The sequence below is a fragment of the Terrapene carolina genome, unplaced genomic scaffold (genome assembly GCF_002925995.2).
Source record: "Terrapene carolina triunguis isolate 2854851 unplaced genomic scaffold, T_m_triunguis-2.0 Scaffold130, whole genome shotgun sequence".
NCBI classification, from domain to species: domain Eukaryota; kingdom Metazoa; phylum Chordata; order Testudines; family Emydidae; genus Terrapene; species Terrapene triunguis.
In genome coordinates this window covers 34693005-34709686 of record NW_020664481.1, presented here as the reverse complement: position 1 = coordinate 34709686, position 16682 = coordinate 34693005, and the positions used below count along the sequence as shown (strand labels likewise).

The window sequence follows — 16682 nt, the reverse complement described above, 5'->3', positions numbered from 1 at the left end:
AACATCCACTCATTGTGCAGTGGCAGTCAAAACAGCGAACAGAATGCTGGGAATCATTAAGAAAGGGACAGTTAATAGGGCAGAAAATACCATGTTGCCTCTCTATAAAACCATGGTATGCCCACATCTTGAATACTCTGTGCAGGTGTGGTCACCCCATCTCAAAAGAGATATATTGGAATTGGAAGAGGTTCAGAAAAAGGCAACAAAAATGATTAGAGTATGGAACGGTTTCCGTGTATGAGGAGAGATTAATAAGACTGGGACTTTTCAGCTTGGAAAAGAGACCGCTAATGGGAGGTATGATTGAGGTCTATAAAATTATGACTGGTGTAGAGAAAGTAGATAAGGAAATGTTGTTTACTACTTCTTATAACAAGAGAATTAGGGGTCACCAAATGAAAATAATAGGCAGCAGGTTTAAAACAAATAAAAGGAAGTATTTCTTCACACAATGCAGTCAACCTGTGGAATTCCTTGCCAGAGGATGTTGTGAAGGCCAAAACCATAACAGGATTCAAAAAAGAACTAGATAAATTCGTGGAGGATAGGTCCATCAATAGCTATTAGCCAGGATGGGCAGGAATGGTGTCCATAGCCTCTGTCTGCCAGAAGCTGGGAATGAGCAACAGGGGATGGAACACATGCTGATTACCTGTTCATTCCCTCTAGGGCACCTGGCACTAGCCACTGTCAGGAGACAGGTTACTGGGCTAGATGGACCTTTGGTCTGACCCAGTAGGGCCTTTCTTATGTAATGTTTACTGTTTTGTGCTTGACAAAAGTTCTTTGAGAATTAAATGGATATTTCAAGAGATTGACAGCTGACATTTAAAAATGGTGCAAGTTCTGTCAGAGGCAGCTGTTAATTTAAAACCTGAAAGGAGCAATTATATGCAAAGTGAAGCAAATATTTAATTCAGACTGTTTGCTGATGAATTCCAGATAGTATGGTGAATGATCTAGTCACCAAAGTTATACTATGCAAGAACCTAAAAGAGTTAAAGGTTAAAAGTGCGTTTTTATGGGCACTTTACATAGTATAAAAGTTCAACAACTTTTAGAAAACTCAAGTGAAAGGATTCCTCAATCACACTCACTCCATCCAGCCTACTCCTCCCTCCCAGACAATGTTGCACTTTGAAATCTGAAGGAAAAAAAAAAAAAAGAAAGATATATTTCCATTTCCTATTCAAGCAATCAATTTCTAGAAATCTACTGTTATTTTAACCTGTTATTCAGAGAGCTTTCCATTCTGAGACAATGTAACATAGCTCATTACCACTGACTACACTGACTCCGATCTTCTACCCCTCTCTACATATAATCCATGCCCAAGTCAAATTAATTCAAGACATTCCAAAAAATTTAAACTCTGCTTTGTCTAACTCATGAAAACAGCTGTGTACTATTGTGGCCTAGGCTGTAGCGGCAGATAATTAGAGGGGTTTGGGGAGAGTTATGATTAAGTGTACTCTGAACACAAGTCTCCTTTCCTCAGAAATAAGGCATTTTAAACTTTTTTCAAAGTTACCATCACTTATAGTTAGAACCTAAAGTAGGATCAGTATACAAGTCAGGCTTCATTTTGGCGAGAGACAACTGCTCAAAGAAATGGAGTTCCATGAGGTACAACTTACTTCTATCCACATATCTTTCCACAGGGGTATGGAAAACTTGCATTTATTTTCAAACATTAGGATGTCAAACCAGAAAGATCTTTTTTCTAATTGAAACTGAAAATTAGTGCTTGTCACATTTGCTGTGTTTGCTACGGTCTTCAATTTTTCACAATCGGAGAGGGCATACTATTAAGGTCCTAAATTAAAAGTAACATCCCATTACAAGCAGTCAATGGGGGTTTTGTATGTGGTGCTCATTATTTAATACTGAAGCTTTTATAGAAAGCATTAGAAATAATGACAGGAAGGTTTGCATTAAAAACTGATTTCTCATCAATTACAAGGTATGCCTAGACTACTCTTTAATGAAACAATTCTGAAATATTTTTGCTCAGGTTTTAAATGAGTGTGAGGATATTTAAGAGTAGTACTAAGCTACATGCATTTTCACCACTCATAAGCATTTCTAACATTCCTTTCAATAGGGTCCATGCCTCACTGTTAGTCATAGCTGCTGCCAGAAGTAAGAACTTCAAGTTGGTAGCTGCCAACTCGTTCAGCAGACATTTACACTTGTTCCTTTAACGTCCAATTTACAACCTTTCAGAAGAGGATCTTTCAAGAGACTGAACAGCATCACTAAGATAAAAATGAATTGTTTAACCATTAGCAGCATTATCTAACACTTGATCAAGTTTATGCTTTTTTCAATGTATTGGGGCTTTAGATTTTGTCAGATTTCCCCCCCACTCCATGCACTAAATTACTTCCAAACACTATAGTTACCAGTAAGCTTTAGTTTGAACACCAGAAATTTAATGAAAAACACAAAGCAACTTGTATTCCATTCCTCAGTTTCATGCTGCTAATGCTTAGTTTATGGGAAACTAGCATGAGTAATGCTGAAAGCCTCCCAGAATTTTCAGCATTGCATTTGCAGTAGAAACTGCTCACTGACATTTTGAAAAACATGTGCAACGACGAACTGAAAAGCTGTTTTACATCTCTTCCTCTCTGCAATACGTGGAGGGGGAATATCAGTTTCCAGAAGTAGTCATTCAAAATATTTGGGAAAAAACACAATATGAATAGTCCCTGTTTTCAGTTGCATTAACAGCTTCATTCTCTGGATGTTCACATTTCTGTATCCAAGAAGAGACTTAGTTCGCAGGGAAGCAGTTGGTGGTAACAGAAGATATCCTTACTTTCTTAACTCCCCCACAGCCCCATGTTTTCTGCTTTGAAACAGCTATCGTTACCATACTGATACAACAAATACACATAAAACCAGCTGTCTGGGACAGCATTTTTATTTAAAAATTGATATACAGAGACATAGCAGCATTTACGTAAAGGGTTTTTAAAAAGTCATCAAGTTGTAAGCCAACAGCTTGTAAAGAGGCTCTAAAATGTAGTCTTCCACAGCATTCTCAAGCCTATTTGCCCCCACAAGGTGAAATGACCCCGGGATATCCAAAGACAGACAGACAGACAGACGTGCACACACACACACACACACACACAGTTGCAGTTTTTAACTTCAAGCCTTTTTTTTTGAACAGTTGGTCACATCAAGTATCACCTTCCTTAGCAGCATTTGGAGCACTCTTCAGCGTTCTTTTAAGTGGCTGGTGTACTTGATCCATTTATTTAAAATATCAATAGTTAATAAAAACTTTTTCATATAGAAGATTCTTCTGTCACAAAAAAATGCAAGTTTCCTTTTTAGAATCCATAAAAGCTTATAAACTTCACTGGCAGCATTTCCATAATGGAGCAGGATTCAGAACCAGCAAAAACAGGCACTTCAGCTAAATTGTCTCTGATGTAGACAGTTTGCAGTCATATCAGCTTCAGCCCAGTGGACTGTTTCTTACTACTCTGTGGTGGTGTGAGGACACCACTGGGTAAAGGAGAAGTCCTATTTTGCTCAGCCAACATGGCCTGTTTTGCTTGAGCTTTGTCCTGAACAAGTAAAAAAGGTAATGTTTAAGTTAGTGTGTTACAAAATCAACTTTGATATTCCAGCCATGCATATTAATAAAAGATGCAAAAGACTTGAGGTATTACTTAAATGCCCATTATGTTTCCAAAGCTATCATTTACACATTTAAACCTCTCTAGTTTGTTTTCACCAACCTATTATCCCTGACACCCTACCACTGAAATTTCTTCAAAGCTAAGACTGCCTCTGAACAACCAGCTGATAGCAGAGTAAGTCAGAGTAACGCAGCAGTGCTAATTCTTCAATTTAGGTTATTTTCAAGCATGCAGCTTTGCCTTAAAAGTATTACCAATGTGAGTCCAGAGTGCAATTTGGCAGGTTCCTATTTCTACATTCTACTTGAATTATATTTTTGACCTACCAAACAACTTTACTGTAATAAGATGTATGTTATCACTAGTCAGACACTGTAAATCATGATAGATCAAAGTTAGCAGCATTTTGAATTCCCTTTATCAGTATTAGATATAGACCTTACAGGTGTATAAGAAAGCAGAATTTCAGTTGCTACTAAGCTTTAGAGGTGTTTTTATAATCTACTACATTTTAAATCAAAATCATTTTAATATAAAAGAATTAGTGAATAAAAGTTAACTCCAGTTTATGATACATGGAGCTGTAATTGCATCAAGCAAATATATTCTGACCCTTAAAACATTATTGCTTGACTTATTCAACTAGTCAATTGCTCACAAACCTTGGGACCATAAGATACTGATCTTACTGGCCTATAGTGAGAATTTAGTCACTGGCGGAGGAAAAAAGCATTTAAAAATAAACCAAAAGCAGTCATCCAAATTGGGGACACGTTTTCTTTCCTAAAATTAGACTATTCTATCTTTCCAAACATGATGAGGAAACTCCATGCTCTATAATCCTTGTGAAGCATCCCAAAGTTGATACCAAGTTAGGGGAAAATCAAGCTAGAGGGATTTCTTTGACAAGTATCTGCAAGATGGTAGTATGTTTCTGACATAATCTATACAAATAAGTATCAAGTGCTCAGTGTATTATGCCATCATCAAGAGCCCACAATCTAAAGAGTGGCCCTTTTGTGCTAGGCGTGGCACAAAAGATGACAGTCTCTGCCCAAAAGAACTTGCAACTTAAGCTCAAGTTTGTCATCAGCAGCACTCTTAAGTATAAGTCCTTAAATATATATTGTGTATCACTTCTTAAAGGCATTTAGTTTCTGAATTTGCTCTATCAGGTCACAAATTTAAAAAAAGCCTTGAAATTCCTACACTCTACAAGAGAATATAGTTTTTGCCTCTAGAGATTACAAAGTGAAGATTAAAAAAAAAGCATACCAGCAAATCCAAGCTGTTTATATGTGTTTGTATATTGTGCAAATCTTCAGAAGCTATGCCTCTGAAGTGTTTGAGTTTGGAGCTTCCTGCTTCCCTGATAGCGATAGCAAATGGAACCATCCATTTTACACACTCTTCTATGTCATACCATTCATAACCTGGAAGGTAAAGATACTTTGGTGAGCCTTAGGTTAACCTACTTGTCAGACAAACATTTGCAACTAGAAAGCGTTAATTACCCGAAACCTTCTGCATCAGTTCAGATGAGGAGAAGTGGTACAAAGCAGAAGCAGCAAGTATTCCATATGTATATTCCAAGCAGCCAATATCGAGCACACAGAGATCCAAAAGCTACACAGGGAGAAGACAATCTCTTATTATAAATGACAAGTCTTAGCATGAGATGCATGGTGTTTGGGGATGAAGTCACCCTTACCTCTGCTATCTGTACAAAGATTTGCTGGGGATATTGTGGCAGCAACACCTCATAAAGCTCATTTAGATATGCAACTTGCATGTAAATATTTAGCCATGATACAACTGTCAGTGGATTTAAGTTCCAATTAAGAGCCTAGAAAAGATACATATAAAGTTGACAAAAATGTTAATGAAAATGTTAATATATGTAGCTTACTCTTTACATCATTACCTAGTGTTGGTGGGAGACTGCATTCCCATCTATGGTAGCAGTGCAAAGAAAACAATGTTCTTTTTCCTAGTGAAACTGAACTTTCCCCATGTAAAAAAACCTAACCAAACCATCTTATCTGTAACATTTGAGAAGTATGCATTTACTCCATCTTATAGGGCACTAGTTTTAACTACAGGAAAATATTACTCTACCAGAATATTACAACACTAATTGTAGCTCTCTGCTGTAGTCCACCACACAATGTTTTGGTCCTTACAGAAATGTAAACAATACTATTTTATTACTACCTTCATAATGATCAACTCCATGCTGAGGATTTCATCTTCTGCACAAGCTCCATCTGTAACATAAGCAAACTGGTGCAACTTTGGTGGATAGATTTCCTGAAAGATAAAAGATCAAAAATATAATTCAAGTAGAATGTAGATATTCCACGTGTAAAAAAACTGAACATTTCAAGTTGTTTAAAACTAAAATCTCATGGGAGCCCAAGTGTTCATTGACTCTCATGAATCATGGTAGTGATAAAAAATGGCTTTGCAAATAGCAAATTTCTTTTTCATAGTCTTTGTTTTCCATAATCAGTACAAGTGCAAAATAGAATTTGGCTGCAAGGGATACACTGCATGCTCTTATAGTTCATATCAAGATCTTCATGTCAGTTATTCCACCACCTCACAAATTCGCCTCTGCATACATGGAGAGATAACACCTGCATATCCCAAAAAATGTTTTATTAAAGGCTGAATATTGTGCCACCACATTTTCTAGGGGCCAGGTTCCAATCTTAGTCTGGGGGGTCTATTTTTGTGTCACATTACAAGAGGATTAGCCCTCTAAAAGAAATATCATTATTAGGAACAACATGGCCAATGAGCTATTCTAATTTCCGAAATGTAGGATTATAAACCTGGTGTCCAATGCAGATGTGGTATGAGGATGTACCTCTCGAGGTTATGGGATATATCTAGCCTAAATCTGGCTTGCTAAAAGAGGCAGTGGGGAGAGGAAGAAACTGACATTAGCCCCAATTTAGCTCAACAATTTAAATGCTCTTTTAACATATCTGTTTTTTCAGACAAGTTGACTTCCCCAACACTTCCACTCAATTAAGCTTAAAATTAATCAAAATTTAAAAAAAAAAAAAAAAAAAAAAAAAAAAAATCTGATGAGGCCTTATGATTTAGAAACAGAGCAAGGATGTGTGCCAAAGAATACCTTAAAGAATCAAACACATTCCAGAGATTTCTATTTATCTTCACCTTTAAGAGTTAAAAGGAAAGTCACTTATTTTAATAGTCGAGTTATTCAAACAATTGAGGGATAACTCCTGAGTTATGTCATCTAGTTCCAATGTCAGTTATGCTCTTTATTGGTAGAGTACTTAGAAGTGGTCTCTGGATACAGAGGCCAACCTTAAAATCCAAGGTAACTAACTTGACCTCAGTTTTTGTATTTCCTATGAGTACAAAGCAATGGCAGATTCTGATGTAACCTTATATAGAGTAAAATGGGCCAGAGGGGGAATTGTAGCAAGAGTTGAGTCTTCTTTCTTCCCACAAACCCCTCCAAAAATTATTTTCCCCTCAATGACTGCCATAAAGCAAAGATGTGCCCAGCACACAACAGAAGCAAGCATTTCCTTGCCACTCATGTTTAGGTAGAAGCTAAAGACTTTTACCTCAAGCTTTGCAGCTATGAATAAAGATGAAATGCCAATAAGCTGCAACAGTGTTTTTACAACATTTTGTTGTGTTGCCATAAACCGATCAAAGAAATCTTGTGCCAAGTAAAAAGTCTCTCTGTGAAGTTTGTAGACCTCACAAACCTGCAAGAGATAAACAGTAATGCATATTCATAAGGAAAACACACAGTACATAGAAGTCCTTTTAGGTATCAAAACAATTCATGTACCTGCAATGGGGGTTCTGTCTCAAACAGTGTATAACATTTAATAAGACAAATCTAGGGATTTTTTCATACAGTAGCTTTTAATATAAAGAGAGCTGAAATCAAATATGGGGTAAGAAGAGTGGTGGCATGTCCACACTACAGCCCTAAGATGACCTATGGTAGGTCAACTTGCAGCCACCGCAGTGATGTCTTTCCATGGGACATCTGTGACCCTTCAATTCTAGTAATTACTGCAGTGACTGATGCCAACTGAAGAGGAGCAGCATGAGGGGCTTAGAGACAGGGCTCTCAGCTCCACACAGCTCTCTCTGGGAGCCCAGCTGCCCCCCAGGCTTTTGCCTCCCTGCTCCCAGTCAGGAGTGGAGGAGCAGCTACCTGGGCTTTTCAGCTCCCTAAGCAGGGAGCCTCTGGGCAGTAGCCCAACCGGGAGCGGGGAGACAGAGGCAGCTGGGCTCTAACTGCCTGGCTTTCTTGTCAATTTCCACACGTCTGCACAGACGCTGCATTATCCTAACTACACTGACATAAGCCCAATAGAAGTGCTCTTATGGAAGTGGAGTTATGTCAGTGTAGAACGGCACTTACATTAGTGGGACAAGGCTGTAGTGTGTAAAACAAAAAACCCACACACGTGGGAAAGCACGTATGTTACAAGACCAGAGTATCAGGTCTTCATTTTCAAAAATATATAGCTTCCCCACAGTATATAACGGAAAAAAAATTCTCACAAGTTGGTTGTGACTGAGACAGAACTCTTCAGTCTTCTAAGCCAGTAGGTGGCCAACAGGAAGATACTGTGCAACAAGAATGTTTAAAAATAGCATCTTTTCAATTCTAAGATTATCATGTTAGAAACAGTTGTATATCATGTAGTATACGCTGAAACTATTAGAATTATGAAACATTAGGTGTTACATCAGGGTTCCCAACTTCTCTACACACACCGTCACTTCCCCTCCACCATAATTTCATCTTCATTTGTTTTGCTTTAGTCTAGAACACAAAATGCTGCAATAAAACATTTCATGTAAGTTCCAGGCAGAAGTAATCATTCACATTCACAGAGTTCAAGTTTGATAATTTCATATCTAATATAATGATAGTTTATCAATTGCACACTTGAAACTTGGAACCATTAAGTTCTACTTATTTGGTGCCAACACTCTGGTAAAATTTCTTGGATGTGCACTGAGTAAACAAGTTCCACTAATATTCTGGTGCTTTATGCATAATGTAAAGTTAATGAAAATGCAGATCATACTAGATATTTAGAAAAATCCATGTTATTCAAGACATCTCTATACCTACCTACAGCATGCTTAAAGTGTTAGCAAGAACAGCAAAGCTCACCTCCATTAGCCAGTCTAGAAGAATTGTTCGCATTTTAGGTTGCAAGAGAGGGTGCTTTTGCATATAATGTTGATCTCTCACATATGTCTGTTCTTTGTTTAGCATGTTTTTCCATACATCATCTCTATTTGCCCAGCTAAGGAAAAAATATAAACATGTTAAGTATCAACTGTTAAGTGGTGAATGGGACAGACAAAGAAGGGGGAATGAAATACAATTACCCCAGAATTGGTAGCGGTGAAGTTCTAGCTGGACTAAGTCTGAGGTGTACAAAATGAGAGAAGCCAATATTAACTGGCTCATCTTTATCTGGTGTGGGAATCAGCATATGGGGACTTTTCTGGACATCCTTATTCCAAGATGGCTATTAAAGGAAAGAAAAAAATGTTGCACTATAACTGTTTTTTTTAGTTTCTAGGGCTATTAATGCACACAGACTCCACACAAGACACATTACATCAGAGAGGTGATCACTCCTGTAGGCAGCTAAAATTCAGAACAAGTTTAAAGTGTATTTTCACACTAAGAAAGACTTTCCATTGCTGATATTAAACAAGTCATTTACCTTCCATGTTTTGGGATTGAAGGGTCGCAGATGTCCCATAGAAAGACAAGTGTTCTATAAAGAGAGTTCTGTCGCTATGTTTCAGATGTAAGGAGATTTTGCATGAAAGTAGGATTTTTGTCTGGGAGTCGCATCTGCTTATTCCCCACCTGAAGTTCTAATCCCTTGGTTTATGGCATCACAATCCCAGCCAGCTTCCCTGGCCTAGGCCAGGCACTAATGATCCAAAACCAGCGGACCAAATTCAGTGATGAATGCTGGTCACATGCCACATGAGGGATGTTGCACATATGCTAAAAAGACAATCAAGGATTAGGACTCAGGTGAGGAATAGGCAAATGGGATTCCCAGACAAAGAGCCTGCTTTTGTGCAAAATGTCCTTGGTAATGAACACAGAGGAGGAATGCTGATTTTGTTTTGTCTTTCAAGATTCAGAGGTTATTGACCGCTCATCTTGTGAAGATGGTTAAGCACAAAGCTAACACTTTGCTATGACTTCAGATATATGAAAATGACTTTGTATACATTTTATTTGCCCACGGATGTTCCCTCTTAGAAAAGAACGAACAAACTCATAACTAGTCCATTCATACACAGAATAGATACTAACAAATCTGCAAATGTTAGACACCTGACATTCCAGCTATTATAACTTGTTATTTATGTATTTGGGACAGGACACAGACCTAACGCTACTTTCCTTTAAAGAAGGCTTATCTTGGCAAACTAGATTTTAAAAAAACAAAGACATTGGTATAAAGTTATCACCTCAGTTCCTAAAGAAAGACAGAACCCATTTTGCTTAGCCCAATGTTCTGAAAGTTCACAAAGTATTAAAATCCCATCACTATGAATAAGCACATTTATTTTTAACTAAAACTTGGCATTTGAGCCTAGTACTGGAGGCAGCCATCTTACTAAAAAGGGATGTAATTTGTATCAGTTGCAGGGTCAAAAAGCTTCAGCAAGTCCCCAACCTGCTTTAAATAGAATTCACTTGTTTTACAAGTTAAAAATAAAGACTTATGAATCAGTTTCCAAACCTGGGTTTTTCGTCTGCCTTTGTCACAACTGACAACACTTTCCAGCACTAGATTCAGAATGCTCATAACCACGTTTTGGTTTATTCATAGTGAAAATTGCTTTGTACTATTTGAGCCACTGCCTGAAAAAGCTAGGCAGTTTTCCTCTTTAAAAAGAGGTTTCAAAATTGTGGATGCAAATCTATCACAGCCATGTGCACAGCTGTGTCCAAGATCCCAATGCTGTTTGTGTTACTATTCAACTGGGGGGAAAGATGTATCATTCTGATTAAGATGACAGTAGATTCCCTATGAACTGAAAGTTTGAAGTGTCACAGTGGCACTTAAGTTAATTTTTGTCCTTCCTCTAAGTTAGAGTTTAGTCACACCTTGTTCTCCAATTACATGGCAGGCATGGATGACAGTCCTTTGAGCGCAGTTAATCAAACAGACTGTGTTAGATAAGAGCTGTAAGGAAAGAGAATTATATTATTTCTGTATAATGTGGCACATGCTCAGCACCTCAGAAAGACAAGGTCCCTGCCCCAAAGAGCTCACAACCTAAACATGTAGGGAAAACGAGGGCAAAGGGGAACAACAAAAGGCAATGCAATTCATCAGTGCACTGAAGTAAAGTGGGTGTTTTTAAATAAAAAAAAGTAAACAAGCCTCAACAGGATTGGAATGAGAGGACATGCTAGGGTTTAAGAGCAAAATGCTGTTTAAGAGTGAAATGATAGGTGAGGGGCTAGGTGTGGTCAGAGCAGCAAGCAAGGTAGATTCTCTTTAGAGGCAGCATTTTAGATAGGCTAAAGAGAAGCAAGATGGCTATCTAGCAAGCTAGTGAGGAGGAAGAGGCTATAGTCATTGAAGTGAGGGATTATTATTGCTTAGATAAGGGTTTTTGCAGGGGAAATGGAGTCGGCTACAGATTTTGTGACAGCACCAATTTCAGATGAGGAAATGTATCAAAAGAGTTGTATTACATCAACTGAGAGGATTGTCCAGTTGCCATTTGTGGAAAAAATGGGTAAAGGCTTAGGTGGAAAAACTAGTTCAATTTTTGCCAAGCTTAGTTTAGGTTTACATAAAGTTAACTAGTCCCCAAATCCTGGAGCTGCAATCAGCTCCTCTGCAGGGACCCCCGTATCCAGGATGGCAGGTGCAGCTGAAAATCTTGGTAGCGCAGCAAAGGAAATTCTATGGTTCGTGGGCTCCTCCAAAGGCACTCCGCAATGCTGGAGCAGAAGCTGAAGTGGGATGTAAGCCAAGACCATGATTCAGTAAGAAAGGGAAGCAAAAGAATCTAGTGTGGAAGAGGAGCGGTTTTATATGTGTGGTCCATGAAGTTCTTTGGCAAGGCTCAGATACTGCTATGATGGCTGCGGTAAAAAACCTGTATTTTATTTATATGCTACCTATATCAACAGAAAGGAGGAGTTGGAGAATTCAAGAAAGTTAATGGCTTGGCGGTCATAGGACAAAAAAGAAAAAAAAAAAAAGCAAAGGCAGAAGGCAGATGAAGAAATCTATCCATGAGTGAACAAGCAGCAATGCACAGCTCCAAATAAAGTCTAGACCAGGCTGTACGTAGGAGGTTGACTCAGAACTACTGAGGGAAAGAGGAAATAAGAAGAAGATTGGATGGATTGTCAGCATGGAAGCTGAAGTTACCAAACATGAAGGTGGGATCAGAAGAGAAAGAGGGATATATACTTAGCCCTTCCCCCCACCAAACCCAGCAGGTGCTAGAAACTAGTGCCTGAAGCCAAGTGTTAGGAATAATGCTGTTCTCCTGCAATTTGTCTACAGAAAGTGACACGTAATGTAATTCTAATTAGTTTCATTCACTGAGGGCACTAGGCACTAGGTTCTCAACCAGCAGGCCCGTGGACCGCTTGCAACCCAATCAGCATACAGCTGCGACCCATGTGACATCCTCAGAGCCATACAGGCAGTAGATGTGGCCCACAATGATAAGTAGGTTGAGAACCACTGCACTAGAGTCAAGTATTACGGCACAGGAAAGATATACAAGGCAGTTCTACCAGCCAGCTTCAAAAAGTGAAGAGAAATGTTTAAGAAGTCAGACAAGGGAAGGAATCATTGTGATTAACGCTTCAATTCCCAACCCTAAATTTGATAATCCACATAATTTATATCAAAGATTACATTGGCTACTAAACTCACCATCCAGGTCTCCCTGTGGTATGTTATGTGAAAAAATAATCCCAGTTTAAAGGACTTTTGTTTCACAAGACATCCTGCTAATGTATCAACATGCAAGTTAGGTATGACCAAAATTAGACTGAGAATGGTGAACAGTGCCTGTTATCTTACTTCAAAACCAAATACAGAATTTCTGTACTCTGCTTCCATCAGCCTAATAGAACCACCCTTTCATCACATAAAGGGTAACTGCATCCTAATTAAAAGCTCAGGACTTATGTTCAACAGAAACAAACTAATGAATTGGGTATTAACATGCCACAAGTGGGATGTGACATTGCTAATTTATACATGGAGCAAAATGGAGCTTCAACTAGTATACAATAATTTATTTAATGCAAAAAGCCACGTGGTGTATGTTGCACGGGATTTACGGCTACTTGAACATTGAAGTTTGCTCTGCTATTATTGTGCACCATCTTGCTTTCTCACTAGAAAACATACTAGCTTGCTCTACTCCTGGTGGAACTGCACACAGTCTCATTAGTGGCCTATGGCAATTTAGATCAGAGAATAGCTTGTGTCACACCACAGACCGAAGAGCTGCTGCTGTGCAACCAAATGTTAGCTTCATGGATTTGTCAAAGGATAACTTTTATAACAAAGTATCCACAGAATCTTCTCAATGTACAGACTGATACTCAGGTACCTCTTTTATTTATGAACTACAGAGTTGCAGGGCCTTATCATCAGTGCCAAGTGGGTTTACAGAAAGCTAAGTCTTTAATTTACACTTCAGGAATTGGTGCTTTAACTGCATTTCAATATAACAATCATTCATGAAGGAACTGTCCCAGAATCTATTAAAAAAAAAAAAATCTGATTTTCATGTTAAGACAGGACTGTAATTCCATTTCTAGTTCTGGAATAAGAAGAGTTACAGTAAGAGCATTTTATGCTAAACATTTCAACTTTATTTCTACTGCCATTTTGGGGAGAGGGGATAAATACCTGGGTACATGTTATTAGAGTTTATTTTAGTAAGTAGCTACTGTGTAATATTAAAAAAAACCCACCTCAAATTGAGGGATGCTTTTTTTTGGGAGGAGGGATAAAAGGAATTGTAATGAAGGACAGACAGCTCCCCCTTGTCAAAAGTGAGAAATTAGTTTAATATACTGCATAAAAGGAAGACAGACGGGAAGGAGAGATCCCCTCATTAAATGCTCACCATTTGAGCCCTGCTTAATATGTTGAGCGATAACTAGTATATGCGGTTGCAACAAGCAGAGACCATTCCAAACAATGATGTCCATCTGTTATGCAGCACTTCAGTCTTCAAATTTGCAGTTGCCACTTCTGGTTAGATGTACCACATTATGCATAAGTAGGGCCCTACCAAATTCACGGTCATAGGATTTTAAAAATAATAAATTTCATGATTTCAGCTATTTAAATCTGAAATTTCATGGTGTTGTAATTGTAGGGGTTGTGTGTGTGGGGGCGGGTGGGGGGAGTCTTGCAAGGTTATTATAGGGAGGATTGCGCTACTTCTACCTTTACTTCTGCACTGCTGCTGGAAGCAGTGCTACCTTCAGAGGTTGGCAGCTGGAGAGAGGCGGTTGCTGGCCTGGAGCCTAGCTCTGAAGGCAGAGCCACTGCCAGCACTAGCGCAGGAGTAAGGATGGCATGGGATGGTATTGCCACCCTTACTTCTGCACTGCTGCCTGCAGACCTAGGGCCTCATTCAGCAGCCACCGCTGTCCGGCCACCCAGCTCTGAAGGCAGTAGCGCAGAAGTAAATGATGGCATGGTATGGGATTGCCACCCTTACTTCTGCGCTGCTGCTGGCGGAGCGCTGCCTTCAGAGCTGGGTGCGCGGCTAACAGCCACCATTCTCTGGCCGCCCTGCTCTGAAAAGCACAGAAGTAAGGGTGGCAATACCGCAACCCCCCTAAAATAGCCTTGTGACACTCCCCCCCAACTCCCTTTTGTGTCGTGACCCCCAATTTGAGAAACGCTGGTCTCCCCAGTGAAATCTGTATAGTATAGGGTAAAAGCACATAAAAGACCAGATTTCACAGTCTGTGACGTGTTTTTCATGGCCGTGAATTTGGTAGGGCCCTATGCATAAGTAACCCTATTACTGAATGAACAGGGTACTGTATTCCCCACCTATGACTTTTGTAGCTTAAATATCCTCCTACATGTGCATTAATTAGCTGAAGTCCTAACAAGGAAGAGCATGTATGTATATTCTATTTCTTCATGCCTCAGCCAAATTTAATCTGCACATACCTTAAAGGTGAATAGTAAGTGCAACCTCACAAACTCAGTGCACATCTCATATTGTGTATGAAAGTGTGGAGCAATAACTGATAGCATACCCAAGTTTGTGGAACAAAGGAAGAATAGAAGTGGAATGGAAGAATGGAACAAACAAATGAAGTTTAGAATACTACTGTTTCAAAATCAAAATTAAGTTCTCTTAATATTATCACAGGGAGATTTAGAAAGCTAGCACTGCCTGCTAAGGACATTGTTTCTCCTCCCCATCTCCACTCCTCCTAGGCCAGTTAGTGCAGTCTATCTGAACAACCTCTAGTGCCTTTATAGGGATGACTATACCTTACCTAGAAGCTTCAGTCCCAGCAATGCCACTGAAGTGTACATCCCCTAGTATAGAACATAAAATTTCCAAACCCTAACTGTGCACCTTTTGATTTTTTGGCACTCAGACAACATTCAGTGTTACAGCAACAACAAATCATTTATGGGCAGGAGGAGGAATACAGATGTCCTCTTTTCCACATTCATATTTAAAGTAGGGCAACAGCTGCAAGAGGGTCCAAACTGTCAATTATATGGAAGTGGATAGGACATGTGTCCTAGGCTTCAGTCCTGCAGTGTACAACTCTCTAATGAAGTAAATGGGGTTCTGTGCAGCTATCTACTCATGCAAAAGTAAGGCCTTAATACATGAAGCCCATGCAAACCCAGGACATTTAATCATGCTAGAGTAATACCACAAGAATTCAGACTGACCTCATCTGTTTTATGACGATGTTAAAGATCCCATGTCACCTTGTGTAAATTGAGGGGGTTTCTCTTAGTGTTCCTGGCCAAAAGTCTCCCCTCCCCCATTACCATGCAGCATGCTAGTGGTGGTGTAGGTATAGAGTTTGTGAAATGCTTTAAGTTCCAAGAAAACTATATAAATTAAAAATACTACAGTAATATCAGTAACTATGTATCCACAGCCAAATCAATTACCTGGCTTTCATATTGCTTTTTCTTGTTCATTTCCATTTTAGCAATTTCTTCATCAGGATCCTGTAAGAACTACAGTGGGGAGAAAAGAAAAGAGAGCCATGTGCTAACAAGAATACAGACTCCAGGCCAAACTCTGCCACTCTGAGTCACACTGGTGTAAATCCAGTTGTTACTCCAGGCACAGAGAAACACAGAATATCAGGACGCCCGTGTGACAGAGCACAGCACTTGACCCAGTTACTGTACACTCAAAATGCCACATGGACATTCACAATCCAGCAAGGGCACAAGAGGCCATGGTCCAAATATTTCAGCGGAGAAAATCCACATTTACACTGGAATGACAGAGCAGGACTTGGCCCTAGAGGATCAAAGTGAGCCATTTTGTACTTACAGTGGCCACATCAGCTTTCCTCTTTCGGGCTCGCATGGCAAGATCAGCAGCACCCTCACCCTTGGAGGGAACCTTCTCATCCACGTAGTCACTGCCAAGAAACAGAGATACAGGGCCATAAACCCCTCGAGGGAGTCTCCTCTGGGATCTGCCTAATGGAGACCGTGGCCTACCCCACTTCCACCCCCACACGCCCTGCAGGGGGCTGGGGAGAGACTCACCTCTCCCTGCGCATGGTGCCTGGATGGGACGGGGTGAGGCTGGCTCCGACCCTAGGAGGAGGGAAAGGCAGAGGGTTAGGGGGGCAGGTCACCGCCTCACAAAGGCGAAGGCGGCAGCAGCTGCAGCTCCCCAGCCCCACAAAGGGCTCCGGACGCGCGCGGTGGGGGGGGGGGGGGGGGGGGG

The 16682-nt window shown here is 39.8% G+C and overlaps 1 protein-coding gene across 1 annotated transcript; it reads right to left on the bottom strand.

Moving 5' to 3' along the window:
- Positions 1-2485: 2485 nt before the first annotated feature.
- CCNE1 (cyclin E1) lies at positions 2486-16604 on the bottom strand. Its single transcript, XM_026652878.2, has 11 exons — positions 16499-16604; positions 16278-16368; positions 15884-15952; positions 9075-9217; positions 8854-8989; positions 7271-7417; positions 5877-5972; positions 5374-5508; positions 5177-5288; positions 4938-5095; positions 2486-3587 (listed from the first exon to the last, which is right to left on the bottom strand). The coding sequence occupies exons 1-11, from the start codon at positions 16510-16512 to the stop codon at positions 3465-3467; spliced, it is 1224 nt and encodes a 407-aa protein (XP_026508663.1). The 5' UTR covers positions 16513-16604; the 3' UTR covers positions 2486-3464.
- Between the last annotated feature and the right edge of the window lie 78 nt (positions 16605-16682).